This window comes from Pezoporus wallicus, unplaced genomic scaffold (genome assembly GCF_028554395.1).
Source record: "Pezoporus wallicus isolate ANWC-B61680 ecotype Strahan unplaced genomic scaffold, APGP_CSIRO_Pwel_v1 contig_8047, whole genome shotgun sequence".
NCBI classification, from domain to species: Eukaryota; Metazoa; Chordata; class Aves; order Psittaciformes; family Psittacidae; genus Pezoporus; species Pezoporus wallicus.
The window spans coordinates 1,324,795-1,343,481 of record NW_026639548.1 but is presented as its reverse complement, the minus strand read 5'-3'; the positions used below and the strand labels follow the sequence as shown (position 1 = coordinate 1,343,481).

At 45.8% G+C, this 18,687-nt stretch overlaps 1 protein-coding gene across 24 annotated transcripts in view; it reads left to right on the top strand.

Moving 5' to 3' along the window:
• The window catches only part of FBRSL1 (fibrosin like 1), a 533,144-nt gene that overhangs the window by 464,889 nt on the left and 49,568 nt on the right, over positions 1-18,687 (top strand). For all 24 annotated transcript variants that reach the window (XM_057414883.1, XM_057414875.1, XM_057414894.1 and 21 more), the window contains one exon: positions 9,637-9,682. In XM_057414883.1, coding sequence (XP_057270866.1) covers positions 9,637-9,682 — 46 coding nt within the window. The remainder of the gene's footprint in view (positions 1-9,636; positions 9,683-18,687) is intronic.

Below are 18,687 nucleotides of genomic sequence, written 5' to 3'. Positions count from 1 at the left end.
AGATACTTCTGAGGTGGTGAAGCCTGCCTGAGCCACCTGATCTCTGCAGTTGCAGTGGGAGCTGCTCCAGAGTGCTGATGCTCTCACCCAGGAGCATCCTTACGCTGGGTATCAGATGCTGGTGGACCAGCAGACCCATCTAAGCGCTCTTGGTCTCTTAGGATTTGCCTTCAGTTTCATTACAAATGTTCACCCAGCATGCTGCAGCTTTGGGTGAAGCCAGGGAAGTGTTTTGTGTCCAAGCAGAGCTGTTTTCTGCATGAAAGGGGAACCCACTTCAGAAGCCCCATCCTCCTCCTGGATTGCACAGCTGTGAAAGGAGTGGACCTGGGAAAGAACGGTGCTTTTGTGCAGCACAGTTATGTGTTTAACATAATAAATGTTTATTGTCCTCTGGAGCAAAGGAGCAATAGGCTAAATTATAGCCTGGGGAGGGAAAGCTAGAATCATGAGGAATAGGCTGTTAATTATCTTTTTTTTTAGCTGTCATAATGTACTGGCGTTTGCCTGCAGCTCGCCCCCTCCCACCGCTCCATTACCTCCACCACCACTATCTCTAAAATATCTGCTTCCCGTAGCACTGCGCCCTCCTCCTCTCTGGCCTCCTGCTCTTTCATTTGTAAGGCATCTCCGGCCTCCGGAGAGATTTGTGCCTTCTCTCCCAGCAGCCGCTCACGGTGATAAAGGCCCTCAGACTGCCTCTCTCTGATTAATCAGCCCTCGTGCAGCCTCGATAGGGTGTTAATTTGTAAACTCAGTGGACAGGCAGCCGTGATAAGCCTCCGCAGCTGCTGTGTGTCTGCCGGGGGGATGGGCAGATAAGGCTTCAGCCCTGGGATGCAGCCAAGAAATATTTTGGAGCAGTGAATTAGAAACAACAACAACAAAAGAGCCTTCTGCAGAGGCACTCCTTTGGGGTTGCTGCGAGTAATACAGCAAGTTTCCATAGCGGTGGACAGGAGCCGCCTTCCTGATAAGCTCCCTGACCACCCAGCCCAGGAAAGGGCCACGCCAGGATCCCATCCCTAACTGGGAACTTGTGTCAGAGCAATGTCTGTGTGTCACGTGTTCTGTTCCAGGCTAGGAGGACAGTGCAGTCTTCTCTGCATCTCACTTAGCCTGATCCTCTGCAGAGAATTGGGCGCTGGTCTGTCAGAGGGCTGTCTGGCAGGACACATCAGCTGCAAAAAAGGGGTGGACACAGAGGGCGTGCAGAACACAATCAGTGTCAAACCATTTTTGAGTGTCCCCAAACCTCTGCTATGTGTTCACATGAAGGTCCACTGCATCTCCACCATATGGATATGGTAGTATTTCCCCTGAACAGCAGACCAGCCTGAGTGGTCTGAGGCCATGGAGTATTGCAGTGTCCTGGGAAATAGCAAAGCATGGTGTTAAGCTCTGAAGCACCCAGGCGGATAGGAGCAGGCTGCAGTGGTGACAGGAGTATATTGCTTTTGCCTGTTGAAGGTGGTTATGTCAGTGTTTCTGGAGTGCTCATGCAATTTTCACTTTTTTATTGAATCAGTTGTGTTGTCATCAAAAATTGAAAGGAGGAGATATTTCACTGACTCTGTATCAGCCCTTTGGTTCGGCTCAGTCCTAATGATTCTGCCATTGCTGGCCTCCCTAATTGTTCTAATATTATCTGACAACATGCAGCAGGACATGGAAGCGGTTCCTTCCCTGTCTGCCAATGCAGGTTGTTATTCAGTGCGGTTTTGAACTGCAGCAATTCGCAGACAGACAGTGACCTTTTTATGAAATCAAATGTCTTGCGAAAGCCCTCTTGGTCTCTGAACTGTGATTTATAGCTATTTGTGTTGGAGAAGGCTGCAGGTGGGATTTGGGTGACACGTAATTGGTTAAAAGATAAAATAAAATGAAGGCTGCCCCGCTGGTACAGTGATGGCAGGAGCTACAGGAATGAATTGCTTGGCAGTGCACAGCCTGGCCCTCCTCCTCCCACCCTCCTCTGTCGGTTGCCAAGTCCTGTCTGGCAGGCCATTACAATGATAAATGCAGGTAGCTGGCAAAGACCAGAGCTGAGAGTTTGTTCTAGCATGCCAGGCCCTGCTTGGCATTCCCAGTTGGTGCCAGCATTTGCACTCTTACTCAGTTTGACGGAAACCAGGACATGAGGTGTGAATTTATGTCCGCATCCTTCCAGGAGAGAGTTGGGATAATGAAATGCCAAGGCAGCCCTGGGAGCAGCAGAGTAATTTGGTAGGTACCAAACAACAGTCTGCCACCTGTCATTTGCAGTACAGTCCCTGCTCTCCCCCATCACTCTTCCTACAATGCAGCCTTTGAATTATAAGAAGTTTTAGGTAGTTCTGCAAAGAGCACTCGCCATTCCGTTTGATTTAGTGCAAATAAAAACCCGTATCCCAGCCAAATAGATGGTCTGGCTAGATAGTTTCAAGCTGTAACGACAGTAATACAAACTACTGTAGCAGTGTGTAACACAGTGGTCCCAACCTTTACTACTCATAGTCAGGTTTTCATCTACATGTGTAGAAAAAGCTCGATCAGTAATCAGATCTGTGGTTGCCCAAGTCAGTGCCTGGGTAATGGAAGAATTTTAACTGTGAAAGTCCAGGCTGGCAAGCCTGTCTGTTCAGGGTTGGGATCAGCTCTCAGGAAGAAGCATGATATCTCTGATGTTTGAGATGCTTACAGCAGGTTGCACAAAGCCCTTTTATAAGTGTATCGTGGAGAATTGCTTTTCACTGGCTGGGGCATCTGTCAGCTGCCCTTAGCATAGACACGCTGCAGCCTCTGATGTATGGTGAGAGGTGCAGCCTAATCCAGTGACACAGGGAGAGGACTATCCTCTGAATGCCATTCATAGACCAGACAGCCCAGAAGCTATGCTGGTGGTGATGTCCCTGAAAGCAGAAACAAAAACAGTGCATTGTGAGAAAAAGAACAGGAGCATCTTCACATTCTGCTTTACCTTTTTTTCCTGCTAACTGTAACTGGCACTTGTTTGGTGGGAATAAGTCAGGATGTGGAGCACACAGACATGCAGTAAAGGGGAAGTCAGTGCTGGTTGATACGGAAAATAGCCAGGAGTGTAAAATCGGGGTAGGTTTTGGTAGCAGTTTAGGAGCTGAGGTTTGAGGGAGGAGGATACTGAGATAAGGACACAGTGCACCTTAATGTAAATTAGGACACACAGGCACAATAACATTAAGCAAGTGTTTTGGCTGGGCTTAATAGGGGACAGCTGGAAATTTTCTTCTCAGTGTCTTTGCAAACAGCCGAGGGACCTATTGCAGCTTTATGACCAGCCTTGGTGAGGCCCAGGAGCTCCCCAGCTTCCTCCCTTCTCCTCCTTCACTGAGGTTTTTTTCAGTGCATGTATTTATTTATTTATTGGAGCTGAGCTGGGAAGGAGAGGGAGTTTGATCTTCTCCTTTGGGAGACAGCAACTGCTCAGAGGAAGATGAATCATAAAGCATGGCTAATGGAGGGGATAGGAAGGGGAGAACTCTGGGCTATAGCCATTCTCCAGGGGCTGAAGGGATGGTTTTTGAAGAGAGTGAAGAGGAGTTAGCAAGGCTGTGCCCCGAGGCTCTGAGAGCAGACATGCTGTAGGTCAGGCATCCCGCTGCTTTCGGAGCATTAGGTCAGCCTTCTTCATGGTGAGAGGCACGTCTATGCAATAAGTCAACAGACCACAGCGGCATATGTTTAAGAATTACAATTGCTGTTTAATCTAAACTAATTTGATCTATCCCAAAATGGTTATAAAACAATAAAACATGTTCTGGATTTAGAATGGTGTTATTTTAAGCTCATCAGTGTGTTGCCAGAAGAGAAGGTCTAAAGCAAAACCATAACATCAAACTTGAAGAGGAGCAATGGGCTTGGCTCCTCATTGTCCTGTGCTGAGTCAAACTGTCTACACAGCGTTTCCTTCGGTGCCTTCCAGTCATCATCCAGTTTGCCTTGTTTCCCGTTTGCTGGCATGTAAAGTCAGTGTAACTCAGTGGTGAATTGGGACCAGTGATCTCTGCTTCTAGGCTCTCTATGGCCTAATTTAATTCTCTGTTCCCAGACTTGTGCTAGCTTCTCAAAGGGGCTGTTGCAAAAAATAGTCCTGGTTATATAAACTGCTGAGCGAGAGAAGTGTTCTTGGAAGAAAAAGTGACGCAGAGGGGTGCATGGTGAAAGGCCCTTTCCAGGACTACAGCAGTACTGAATATGCATGTGCTAAATGAATGTGAGGTGTGAACCCAAACAAGTATGTTGCTGGGTGAAAGTACAGTCTAAAAAGCTTTTTGCTTCTAGTGGACCTTCTGTAGACTGAGCTTTCGTGCAAGATAAGGAGGAGCCATCAGTACCTCCTAGAGAGGGCATTGAATCAAAATTGAACTAGAAGTATCTTGATCATTTAAGGCATTGCCATTTTAATAAGCAGTTGTCTGTTTAGAGTGTTTCACTGTGACATGTTACAGTGTAGCTAAAGGCACAACTGAAGTATTAGGATTGTTGCTAGAAAGCTGGACATGTCTGGCATTCATTCTTGCTTCGGGAATATTATTTCTTATTAGCTCTTATTTGACATCAACAGCCAGCATTGGATCTGGACCATCAGCTGGAACCAGACTTTTCAGAACAACCTGGTCTGAAATAGACAACCATTCAAGTGTCTAAATGGATTTTTGGAAATGTTCCATACCTGGAAACCTCCATCAGGTCTGTGCCCCGAGGGCAGCTGCTGAGTGCTGAGCCCTCTTGAAAGCCCGGTCTATAAATTCTGGGTGAAGGTAATCACAATAAGCAGTGTGGATTTGTAGATGTCCAGTGTGCGTGCATCCTGTTTCCCTCTTGGTTAATCCCTTACACAGATGGGTCGTGCTCTTTCCCAGCCAGCTGTGTACCACAGTGCTGGATTTTCCAAGAAGATAGTCCATGTACTCCTTACTCCAGCTTTTTTCCAGTGGTGGTGCACGAAGTGGCTGACTTACAGGTCTAACTTGCCTTTTGTTTTAATTGAGCTGTGATTTCCCTCCAAAAATAATCCCAGTTTTGAAAAGACCATAGGTTCACTTGAAACACCCCCTCACAATGCAGGCAGTGTTACCGTGGGTTGCTTCTGTATGCTGGAATGTGTTGAATACTTTCTTGGTCTTAAGGGGGAATTTCAGTTTCTTTTTTGTATGTGTGTGTTTTTGATTTCTAGGCTTCTCTTGTGCCGTTCCATACGTATCGATTTCTATTTCCTATGGAAGAATCACAACCCAAACAATACCTTCCTGTTTTAGTTATATATTACTGAAGGGGTCTGTTGTGAATGACGTATAAAATCAACTGGAAACTAGTAAAGCAATACTGACATGCGGTGAAATTCTCCACTAGAGAAGCAATCGAGTGGCGTGAGAGTGGTAGGTAAAAGCACGGGAAACGGAACAAAGGGATGAATGAAAATTCATCCAGAATTTTCAGGTAGCATCCATGCTTTATCCTGAAGGTTTCTCTTAAGTCTGTCTGACACTTCTAGTTAGAAAATCTCCTGGAGAAGGGTTTTCTTGTAAGCATTTTAGTGTTTGCTAAGTTCCAAAACAGTCCCTCTTGAGACTGGCTCTTGGCTGTCCAGAAGATAGGCAGCTATTCAGAAATCAAATTCAAACTGTAATTTACTGCCTCCTTTTCCTCCTGCCTGCCATACTGGACTCAGATTTGGGGGGAACGCTCTGCTTTTGCCCTGTACAAAGCATATGTACCAGGTCCCTAACACCACAAGCCCTTGCTCCTTGTGAACCAGAACTGCAGCCTTATTAGCAATTTTCCAGTGTCTTGAAGTATCAGGCTTGGATCTGGCATTCGGTGCTCCAGGAGACTGCATGGAAGTCTGCAGAGCCTCTGTGGTTGGTGGTAAGGAGCAGTTTTATTCCCTGGTAGCCATTCTATAGGCTACAGGAAAGAAAGAACAAAAGTAATTACTGTGAGGCCTGACATAGTTTATAATGCTGTCTCTGCCAGATGATGTTGTTCTGTTATATATAATCATTAAATTATTAATCTGCAAGGGCTCTTACACCTTTCGGCTGCCTTGGCTTAGTGGGAACCAGGATGAATGAGTCATGGTCTTCATTATACCTCAGTGTTCACCTTCAGAGGAGAGGGTGTGCTACATCCTTTGTGGTTGCCACCTTGTATTTTGAGGAAAAACCTGCCTTTGATAAGCTTATAGTGATGAAAATTGAGTCAGTGTTTGTATGTGATCAAGGGGAGGAGGGATGAGGGACTGGAGCACCCACTGCTCCTGCTCTGCACAAAGCAGTAAAGGGTAGAAATGTGTTTTCTCTGCAGTGTATTCAGCCTGGTTTCAAACCGTCGCAGAACTGGGTGGAGACATTTTGCCTTTTACATCTGGTGTAGAAAAGAAAGAAAATCAAAATGGGACAGAGACTTGCTCACTTTGTTGAATAAACCACAAATGGGGACCTGCAAGGCTTGGTGCAGATCTTAGTGTGTCAACAGCGTGCTGGGTCTTAAAACTTTCAGTAACATGAGTCTGCCTCAGAATCTGCTGCTCTCTGAAATTATTTGTGTGTGTTTCACTTTGGGGACAGATGTTAGATATGTTTAAAATGCAGTGGTCGTTACTGGGGGTGGGACTTTGCAAGCGGCAGCTTTATGAACACGGGTCTGCCTTGGGCTCTGTGGTGGTACTCCATGGGGAGGGAGATGAGCAGCACCAGTAAAAGGAAGGCTGGAGGTGGCTTTTGTCCGAGTTTCATGCTGGGGATGCCTCTCTGCCTTATGCAGCAACAAAAAGGAATTGGGGGAGCAGTGGAAGACTTAAGGGGTACACAGAGCTGCTCCAGCTGCCCTCATCCGTGAGGTGGTCCTTCAGATGGAAACAGGCAGGAGGCAGTGAGAGGGAGGGGAAAGGGAAATTCCTCGTTTCATTTTGTAATCAAAAGTGTGATTTCCTGGGATGACTTGAACCCTGCACATAAAGGACTCCAAACGCCTGGGTTTGCTCACAAGGGAAGATTCCTTTTTTTTAATCCCTTCTTAAACATATGCAAATGATTTGCTTGAAACAGCAGAAAAATTGGGAGGAGACTTGTTTTAGCAGATGCGTTGGTTTGCTGGATTTTTGCACTCATTAGTGGGCTCCCTCAAACACATAGGTTTTATTGTACGCTTCCTTTAAAGGGTGGCTGATGGAATTGAATTATGTATTCAGGCTCTTCCTCCCCCAGCTTCCCTCTCCCTTTACAGCAGCTCACAGAATATCCTAATAACAGGCATTCACTGTTTCAGAACAGTGCTCATGCCAAAAACTGCTCAGATCTGGAGCTAGGAATCACCAGAAGTGAGAGCAAAAGTTGCTGTAAACTCTAGGTGTGAAGGTTTGTGTCTGTAAACTGTGGCTGTGATGTTGAAAACGCTGCTCTACAAATGTTGACTGATTGTTGAAGGCGGTGCCACGTAGTGATATCAGAAGACTGAGCAATAATCCGTGTGTGTTTTACTTTCTCTTAAAAGTGTGTTTTCTTGCTTGACTTCCTTAAACATTGTTTTTATGTAGTCTGGACCTGTAACACTGAGACCTTTAGCTCATGATTAAACAGTGCCAGTCTGTATTGGATCTTTGGTGCTGAATTACACAGAAGGTGGTGGTTGCCATAAAGCCCTGTGGGCAGGACCCAACTTTCCAGACCAGGCAACATACAGAGCTTCTCCCAGTGGGTCCTGCTGCCAGAGAGCAGGCTCCTCTCATGGGCTACACACCTGGTGCTTAGGATTTGTGCCTCAGCTGCCGATTTACTGCTTGGGCTTTAGTGCAAGCCATGCCAGAGTTTCATTGCCTGTAAAATGGGGGAATCTTATTTATCCACCTGCCACATGTCCTAGTGCTTATGGAGTGCTCTGAGCCTAGGTCCTGCCTTTGTGTGGGCTGTTAGTACGGGTGAGTTCCTGGAGCCTGCAGATGCATTCTGCATCCGTGATGACTTTGTGGTGATTATAAGTGAAAAATCTCTTAACAATGGGTTGTAAATTCAGAGTTGGCTGTCAAATGTTTTATGTACCACTGTTGTTGCTGCTGTGTGATGCTGTTACACTTTCTTTGCAAACCAGCCTAGGCAAAGCCTTGTTTAATCCTGATTCTTCCTCTCTTTAATCCATGCAGTGAAGGGATCGTGCAGGTAATTTCAGGATCCTTTTGCTGAGCTGTGTAACGATCATACATGCCACAGCTACACATGCAGCTTTATCGTGGACATGATTCAGAATTTCTTTATGTGTCTCAACCTTAACCTATTTTTCATGTTGTTTTCCCTCTTTTTTATGCATTTGTGTTTAGTAAGGCATTCAGCGCTTGCAGTGCCACTTTCCTTAGAAGTAACATTAATAAATCGCTCTTTTTTGCTCCTTACTATATCTCATGCAGATCTTGCATTTTACTGTTTGGTTTTTTCCTTCTGAGTCGTCATTTAAAATCTATAACAGTGTGATGCAATTCATAGTGCTCTTTTTCATGCAAATCTCCCAAGGCACCTTAGAATAAAATCGGTAAAATCAAAAAGAAAATCAACTTCGTTCAGCCATGTGTTGAATTAATTCATTGTTTTTAAAGCAGAGCCAGGGGAGAAAGACTTTTTCACTTTCAGTATCTTTTGCTCTTCAGCTCTGTACTTCACCCCATTTTATTCGTGCAGCAGTGCCAATATTTTCAGCTATCTTGTGGATGGTGGTAATGTTGATCATGCTCTTTGCTCTCAGACCAGCTTTGATTCCGGAGAGGCTACTTGCTGTTTTATCAGATAGTGAGGAGGAAAAGCTCATGCCAAAATACGTTGACTGTTTCATATCGGGGGAGGAGGGGGAGGAAGCCATCAAATTAACTCGTAAAAGCTTTATTTAGGATGAATGGACTTTTTTCCCTGTCTGTCGTTATCGTCTTGTCTGTAACCCAGTGACCCTGATTATCACGAAGCTGTTTACAAGGTTCAGGTTAATTGGATTTCTTTAACTATTTCCCAGAGCTGTGAGGAGCACAAATACACTGCTGTGGAGTTCAAACAGCATGGTGCAACCCAGTTTGCAAGGAGATGGGCTTCTTCCAAGAGGAAGTCATTCTATTTCATACTCAACTAAGTGCATAGCAGCACGTACCTATCATTTGGCATAATGTTAAATAACACCCTCTTTCATACGAATGTGTTCAGTTGCAACTTGTGTTCCCAATACACAAATTAAATTTTGCATGTTCAGCAAGAAAAGAGCTTATTTTCAATGAGAGAGGCTTTGAAATGGTTTTTGTTGTTGTTTTTTGGTTTGTTTTTCTCCTCAGCTTGATAGCAGTTTCACTAGTTTTGTTTTTATAAGAGGAATCATGGATAAAATAGCTGTGCACTGCATGGCTGCCTAAATAAACGAGACAGGAGGATATAGTTGGGTGAGATCAGGACAGTACTTGTATCTGCTTTGCTTTCATCTTAGGATGCATGCTTATTCTTTAATGGCACAACATTGCACCCTCCAGGTGCAATGTGTAATTGCAGGTCTACAGATAACCGACTTGTTTTATGGGCTGTGTTTTTGTGAGCAAGCCTTCCTAAAGTCTCCTTTAGTATTGCTCATCCCTTTCTTCTCTTTCTTTTTCAGGCTTCTGTAGGCTCTGAGAAGCTGTTCTCCCCTGCAGCAAATAAAGGTAAGTGATCTGGAGAAATGCTTTCCTTATCTTAGAGCAAGAGATTTGAGCTGTAAATCCATATCATGTGAATAGCAGGACATCGGTTTTGCCAGCGCCTTTAATTGTGCCACACACGTTGTCATAAAGATCAGCTTTACAGCCTTGCGATGATTAAGTTAAAATTTAGAGCTGCATTGTCTCAGTGTGGGGTGGGACTTCTTCCCTGCCAGTGAGATTTGTAATAAATGTCTTCAAGAGAAGGATTACTGACAAAGGAGAAGTCAGCCTTTACTGTAGGGGATATGCTTTTCCCTCTAATACAATCAAATCCTCATTTCTTTTAAACAAATCAATATTTCAGTGTTATCTGTATTATCTTTACAAGGGCTTGCACATCCTTCTCAGAGCTGCCAGTGCACAGTGAGCATTTGTGTCTATATGTCTCAGTTCTCCACAGCGAGGTGGAAGGTGCTTGGCGCCTTGCAGGGTCTCGGCTCACAGCTCCCACTATTCCTATTAATTGAGAGTTACCTGTGACACGTGCTGGGTGTTGCTAAGAGACTGTGCCATTTCCCATTCCCCTGGGGAGGTGCAGTGACAGATCTCTAAATACACCCAGCCCTCCTTTGAGGGCTCGGTACAGCTGTAAAACAGGGCTGCTCTAGTTTCATGTGTTCCCAGGGATAATCTCACTGGGCAAAAATACTGAAGGAACAGCCTTGGAAAGGGCAAAGTGTGGTACATGATGGAAAGCATTGTGCTGGGAACGGTTCCTCTTTATCATGTGAGGAGGTTGGTGGTGTGGCTCTGAATGCATTGTCAGGTCCTGGTGCTGTTCTGCAGTGTTCCCAGCATTGAGCTGCAGAATAAAATCAGTTCAGAGCAGTAATGAGTACTAAGGACATGCACATACTGCAAAGCAGAGAGATGAGGCCCATTAATAAGAAGTGATGAAATAAACTTCTTGCATTATTTCAAGAGGGCGGAGGAAGGACTAGTTTGGAGTTCCGTAGGAGTAGGTGCTGGAGATGGAAAAGGCATTTTGGCGCTTGTGTGCTCCATTACCTGGATCCAGGCCCATTGTATAGCTGGGCTCTATAGCAGCAGTAAGTATTAGGAATTCTCTTTCTTTCCAAGCTTTGCAGATTTTCAATGCCAAATGTGGAAACCGATGACAAGCCCATTATGTTATTACATTTGCAGATATTTTCATGAAAGTATGCAGCTTTATCTGGGGGAAGGAGGGAAGTTTAAACAAATGGTGGGGAAGAGCATTTCTCTTCCCTCAGCCTTGGCTCACTGATAAGGCAAACCAGATTGCCCATACGGCAATGCCTCAGCAAAACACAAATCTTGCCATCCTGCATAAATGCACGGCACAGAGATCTGCCGGAGAGGCTTATGCTGAAGCGTTAGCAGCTTTGTTGGCTCCTCCTTGTGCTGAAGCCTGAGATCCCCCACCCCTTCGTATCATGGCGCAGCTCAGCAACATGAGTTTTCAAAATACCTCCCTATCAGGAAGTTAAATGTGTGAATGCCTGTGAATTTGCTGTCTTGAAGTTTGTGTTCGCTGCTGTTTATATCCCTGTAGTTTAAGCATATTCCTGTTCGGTGTACTGGGGGTGTAGACATTGTTCAGATCATGATTTTTGTCTCGGACTTTTCTTTCACTGTGGCCCCGTGCTGGTGGAGCCTGGCTGGTCAGCATGGGCTGCAGCTGAGGGCAAGCTCTGCTTGGGCTACATCAGCATTTGACCCTTGGCTTGAGAGGTGGGAGAAATTTGCTTTGATGAGATTTTGTGCAGAAACCCAAACAGTTGCTAAATTCTACCCCTTGCCCTGTTACCACTCCCTCAACACGAGAGTCAGATTTGTCTCTCGCACATGCAAATGAAGGCCGCTCCGACACGACCAGGCTCAGTGATGCCATATGGCCAAGAGAAAGTGACTTTCAAAGTGTTGTGCTTAAATTCCTTTTGTGAGATAAGAGCGTTGATTTAAGGCCGTGTTCTGAAGGGCTGGAGCCCCGGTGGCTGCCTGGGGAGGGGATTAGCTCAGCACGGTTTCCGATGGGCACACGCGTGGTGCGGCACGTGCTCATCTTCTCCCGTGGGCATTTGCACTGTGCCCTTCTTTTGTAAACACTTGCGGCCTTTTTGGAGAGATATGAACTAGCGATCTGCAGCACCCATGCTACAGCTTTTGTTGAAGGTAGCGAGGCTTTTAAAACACAGTGAAGTGGATTCATTGTCTGGTGCAACTCCCCCTGTTCCCACAAACTTTCCCTGGGGATGCATTTAGCCCCATGTATTTGTTTTATGCTGTCCTAGTTTATCAGCAGCTTAGCAATGCAATTAAGTATTAAGATAGATGGGTTTTGCTTATTTGAGGCTGGAACAGCTGTAAAACATGACCTTTGACCGTATTTCACAGCTCCACAAAAGGCCTGGGGAGCAGCATCCTTTGTCTGGGGCTCTGTGGGTAACCTTTATTTTTGCCCCCTTGCTGCCGGGGCTGTGGCAGTGGTGGTGCTCCTCCTTTTGACATCAGTTCGTCTGCAACAACAGATGCACGACGTAGATGTCCACTTCAGGGACCACTTGCTATTATGTGACACAGAGAGGTGTCCTGACCCGGGGTGACCTCGGTAGTCACAGCTGTGAAACAGGCTGAATGGAGCACTTTGAGCTTCCAGGAGAAGAAGAGATTAAATCCTCTGTGTAAGGAAATAATAATTAAAAGTAAAAGCAGAGAATCCCTGATCTGCTCTGCTGACAGGTCTTTGTTTTCTGGCGAAGAAAAGCATTTGTTGAGCCAACTTGTCACTGCAGCACAGAGTTACAAGGGCATTTGCTGCCGAGGGCCGGGTGTTACACCTCCTGGTGAATAAATCAATAAACAAATAATAAAGGTCTGTTTGCTCTCTCATGCAGCTCCTTTCTCATAGGGATCTCCCAGCCAGTCCTTTGCTTTTTCTGAAGGGCAAGTGCTGTCCAGGGCTGGGGAGGTGTAGGAGAAAGCTGAATCTGTGCCTCTGTCTCCCAGTGGGTGGATGAGGCAAGGGGAGTGACGATGATTGATAGGAGGGCAGATGTGTTGTGGGTCTGAGGAGGTGAGAGGGATGTTCACCCCCGTGTCACTGGGAGGACCTCTGCCTACTGGCCGTGATGAGATTTTCAAGTATGTGTGGGGCAGGATGGTTTGTGTTTTAAGGACTTGAGTGATGCATTATTGCTGCTGGCTCCCTCCTGCAGTGGGCTTCCCTAACAGGTCTGGCTGAAGGCGGTTGAGTTGTCTCCCACCTGTCCTTGTTCCAGCCCTGCTGTATGCCAGGGAAAGTGAGAGATGTGGTGTCTGCTACTACAGTAACCTTGCAGCTGTAACCCAGGAGACCTGCTGAGTTGCCAGTGTTTGAACCTATGGCCACTGGCGAGGTTAGGGTGAAATGACTGTCTTACAGTATATGTCTCCCAAATGGCTTTAACATTGATCAGGAAGTAAGTAGAGGCTGGGCAGCAGCTAAGGTGTCTCCTCCATTCATAATCCCAAGCAGACTATTGGTGTGGGGGTGTTAAGGCCCCCCCCAGGGCATCAGCCTCCCATGGAGGAGCCAGAACTACACAGCTACATTTGCCCTGTGGCCCTGCGTGGCACTTGCAGTACAAGAGCTTTGAAGTTTATTGAAGCCAAGTATATGGCTCCTATCCTTGGATCAAAATCAAGCTGGACATGGAGGGAGCAGCGTAATCCATCTGTCTGGTGGCATGGAACGACTGGCTGGGACCCAGCTCTGCTCCAGGCTGGTGGGGGGCTTACTGAGCTCCATGCCTCAATTTCCCCTTCCTGCAAAATGAAGGCTAATGCTTGTCAGCCAAGTGCGCTGAGAGACTTAATTAATGAATGTTTATCAAGCAATTTATCAAGAGATCCTTTTAATGAGAGATTCCATAAACAGTGCAAGGCTCCATTTTCATGGCAATAATAAATGACAGTGAAAATAAGTCTTATCCTTCCCCCACGTACGCACCCCCCAGGAAAAAAGATTGCTTACCCTCTGCTCTCACTTCTCCCTTGGTTTCTAGGCAGAGGGCTTTGAAGTGCTATCTTTCATCATGAACTGTACACATCCTCAAAGCTCTAAAGCTCACAGCCTGTGTCTTATCCCTCTGACAAGAGGGAGGCAAGCTCTCTCGGCATGCAGGTCGTAATTGTCAGCCATGGGATGTGCCGCAGCCACCCGCCCCAGCGGGCTAATGCAGCTTATGGTTCTTTGAAGTTCCCTCCCTTTATTTTCTGTCCTCTTGACCACAAAACCATGCCTTGAGCCAGCAAGGGAGATTTCTTGTTCAGAGACGACGCTGAGCTCTGACAAGCACATCTGAACCAGAGAAGAACCCTTGTTCCTCTGAGATCACTGCTTCATAATGTTGTTGCCTTAAGGGGACTGTCTCTCCTTTTTCTCTCTGTTTCTTCTCTTCCTTTTTCTTTTTTTTTTTTTTTTTTTTTTTTTTTAATTCAGCACCAAACCGTCACACTAAATCATTTTAAAAGCTGAAACTACAAAACCTCCAGTGTAGGACGTGCTGTTAAAAACTGATGGTTATTACTGTGAGATGGGGTGAGAGGGGAAAAGAGGGGCAGCAGGGCAGGAGCAGGATGGGAGGGCAGCAAGTGAGCTCTCCAGGAGGAACCTCTGAGTGCCTGGTGAAGCAGAAAACAACCTGAATGCAGCTGAACGCCAAGTAACGTGCTTGGCACAGGTTTGCAGCAGCAGCACGGCTTAATGGTTGCTCAGCACTGACAGGGGAATCAAGAGCCCTGTGTCTCCTGTGCTCGCTGTGCTGCTCACGTGCTTTGGTCTGTTCCCCTGGCCCTCTCTGCAGTTGTCAGGGTCAGAGGCTCCCTGTCTGGGCTGAGATAGCATCTCCTGTAATCAAGTCCACCTCTCCTTCAGGGCCTCCACCTTAGCATGCAGGATGTAGGGCTTTCCATCACAAGAAGGTCTGCTTAGACAGACAAACAAGTCCCACAGCACCCAGTCAGGCAATTAGCTGTGTTTTACATGAATGGAGGTCAGCAGAGATACCATAAATTTGCTGAGTTTTCTTGTGTGGGTCCACAGCGGGATCTGAGGTGCAGGAAACACAGTGGTGCATCCTGTCTCCTGATCTGTTTTATCCCCAGGTGTTGGTTACATTTCAGTGAGGTCACCATCTTTTCTGTGATTACCTGCACAGTCAGTGACCTTGAGGGGATGATAATTTACAGCTGAATCTTTGGACACAAGTCCACCATAATTACAGGCACGCAAAATCTTCCGCAGCAGCATCTGTAATAATAAATAAAATAAGTAATACATTTATTTAGATAGCAACCACTTTGTTATGATTTACACAGTGCTGAGGATGCTCTGCAGCTGCTCTACTCCCCGTGTTGCATCTCTTGTGATTTTATCACAACTTTACAATGTTCTGTGTTTTCATGAAACCCAGGCCCTTGGAGGATTGCACAAAAATCTGTGCTTTAGTTTCATTTTTTACACAAGACTTTAGTCTTCCTGGCTACAGAGAAGAACCTGGAACTCTGATTCTTCTGTGCTTCAAAGCCAGAGGCAGTCAAAAAGAAGCCCAGATACTTTGTTTTTAACCTTTTAAAGATGGTTTGTGATTTGTAAGTGCTTGGGGAGTTGGCAGTACTTGATACCCTGAACCACCGCTAAATCCAGCATGTGCACCCATCCTGGCACCCTCGTTTTGAAAAGTTCTATTTTGTCACCCTGGATGAGAACATTGGCTTTCTTGCATATGCAGATATGGAATTACAGAGCGGCCTGAGAAGGAGGAGGACTTTGATTTCCAAACAGTGTGGGTAACTGAGATAATCACCCAAGTCACAGCCAGTTAGCCGCATTTCAAAACAAAGCCCAACACAAAAATAGTGCACTCGATGCAGTCTCGCAGTCTTCTTGCAGTTTCTGATTTTGCAGGCTCTGGAAAGCTCTCAGCCTTTCTTTAGGGAATGGCAGTGTACTCTGTCTCCCATTAGCTATGTTACATGTATTTATTAGTAGTTCCCTATCCATAGCAGCTGTCTGTGAAAATATGATGGACAGGTAGAAGAGACCATTCACCTTAACCACACTGTCCGGTGAACTGTGTAAAACTCAGGCTGCAGAAGTGGATAGCTCATTAATTGCAGCACAGAGCTGTATGGCTCCCAGAGTGAGAGCTGCCTTCTTCAAGTGGGCAGGATTTCTTGCACCATTTGCTGAGCGGTTTGCACAGCTATCTCCGGGTTTGTCTCCTCCAAATGAGCCAGCATAGAGCTTTCTTTGTAGCTTCAGGCTGCAGCCAAGAGAGTTGAAAAGTTGAATTATAAACATTTCCAGGCCTTCTGGTTGGTATCTTGTGTTTGTTTTGTTATTTTAAGGATGTGGGGTATGTTGCTGCATTCCTGTCAGTGGGATTAAAATGAATAGAAGCAATACTGTAGGAGATAAAATGTGTTTAATTATTTAGTTGAGAATTACAGACTGAGATTGCTTTTTTGATTTAAAGCATCCAAGTTCTGGCTATGCTTTTGGAGTAGGGAGGCACGCAGAAACATATATATGCACAATTACCTAGGGTAACGTAAGAAGTCTCTTTGCTCGGCTGCCTTTCCTCCGCAGAATTTGTTCATTTCCTTCAAGATTTTCAATTTCAAATGCGGCTTTGTTAAGTGTCACGGCAAGCTAACTGCATGCTGTGCCTTGCCCACCAAAACGTAAATAAAATAAAGAAAGTCTTCGCTGTATAAATGTTATGAAGTGGGTGGTTTATTTTCTTTAATTATACTTTTTATTTAAAATAAACCCTAAAAGCCAGCATAAACTTGTATTGATGGAGGAGGCACATTCTAGCTTTTCTTGGTTCATGTGAAAGTAGATAAAAGGACCATCAAATGGTAAATCAAGAAAAAAAGGAAATTCCTTCCAAATGCATGTAGTAGTTTACATTGCCTGGACTTTTAAAGGATATTTGAAAGATACCATCTTTTTACTCCTTGTTTATAGTTTGCTTATCTGTCTTCCTGAGCAGCAAAAGCCAAGCCTTAGTGCTGTTTCCAGCTGCTGTCCCTGATTGCAGGATGTCAGTACAGGTTCTATCTCAGCACCAGAAGGATGCTGTTGGGTGCTGATGTTAACAGCAGCACTCGCAACCCCCACAAAGCTATCAGGTCTTCTCAGTTCTGCTTTTAAAATCCCTCAGAGACATGTTTTATTCATGTAAGATTTTCCAGTTTCTTAGAAAATTAAATGCTGGGTATAAACCTGATCCGCTCTTCATGTGAACTAATGCTGGGGAGGTGTCTGGACTTCTACAGGTCTGAGCATGCTGTGACCACCATGTCCCCATTTAAATCAGGCTTGCTGCTCACAAAGTAGAGTCCTCCTCATGTGCAGCCCCCCATGGCCTGTGCTGGAGGTGTGCACTGTGCGTTCACTGGTGGGTTTTTAAGCTCTCTGATGCTCCTTTCCGTGCCACTGTCCACTCCGCTCTCTCTGTTTGTGTCTCAGTGAAGCTGTTGACAGGTTACCGACGGGCAGCTATCCTGTGCTGTGTAATAGCCCATTAGGAACTCCTGGGGACATGGTAACCCCACGCTCCATGCAGGTCACCGGCATAGAACAGGGCAGCCTGACGGTCAGCAAGTAATTTGACAAGGCAGTGGGGGGTAAGGAGGCTGGTGCTGGGGAAAGCTGGATCTGACCCCACGCTGGCTTGTGTTTCCTTCTGGGCAATCAATGGGAGTGATCAATGGGACCAGGGCGTGCTGTTGAATTGTAAATGGATCTGGTTACTCTTTTGTGTGCAGTGCTGGCAGGGTCTGTAAGTCCTAGCGAGGCCCCAGCATCCAGCAGTGGAGACTTCAGGAAAAGAGGATGCTGTCAGCATCTCACTGCTTCTTCCTCTCCTCTCACTGTCCCCACATAGACTGAGGACTTCTTCCTCCTGGGATAGGGATGTGGCTGATGAGCAGGACCCTGCTGTCCCGGTCAGCCTCTATGGCAAGCAGTAGTAGTTCATGCTGTTTTTTTGCTTTAATATATTAGCTCCATTTGAAATCACTGCTGTGAGTGATGTAGCTCTCTGGTCCTGTCCCATGGGAGGGGAGGAGGGAGGCCAGGGTTGGGGCTTGCTTTCAGCCCACAGGGTTCCTGTCATTTTCTCCTTTAGTAACTGCTCAAGCCAAGCATGCATGTGCTCGCCACTGCTCTCACCTCTGTGCTTCACTGACCATCCTTCCTGCTAACAAGGGCTGAACACAGTTCCCCGTGGAGCCTGTTAATGTTGCTGCCGGGCTGCCTGGGGACTCGCAGCATGAAGCTTTCCTTCCATCTCTGCTGCTCTGTGCTCGGCCCCGGCTCTCGGGCTCAGTTCAGCCAGGTAAAGCCATACTGACTCCATTGACTTCGCTGGATTTATGTATAAGAGAGCAGGACTTGGCACAGTGTTTGTGTTTGCGTGTCCGTGTTTCTGAAAAGGATACTTGTTCTAGTTTGTTGGGTTTCTTCCCAAACAGTAAATATTTTCTTGTAAATCGCTGGGACAGAAAAGTGACTGCAGTGCTTTTGGTTCATTTATTTGCTTTAAATTGATGGCAAAGTCTTACAGGAGGTAATAGGAAATTAAAATCTCTCTAGTTTTTTTTTAACCATCCTGCAGAATTTATTGCAGAGTTAAATCCCTGCTCTGGGATCCTGTCGGACAGTTCAAAAAGCCTGTGGAAAGGTTCTCGTTTGCCATTAAATTTTAAAAGTTATTGAAGTAATTTTTATGGAACCCTATTAAGTTTCTGAAGAAACATATTGGTTTCATCACTAATAAATTCTTTAACGCTTATCCGTAAGGGAATAGTCAGACTTCCAGATCTCTCTCCAGTGAAATGGATGTTAACTTTTTTCCCTGTTGGAGATAATATTCTTCAAAGATACCAGCAAGGTGAGCAGCCTGATTGCAGCCAAGTATGTCATCCAGCAC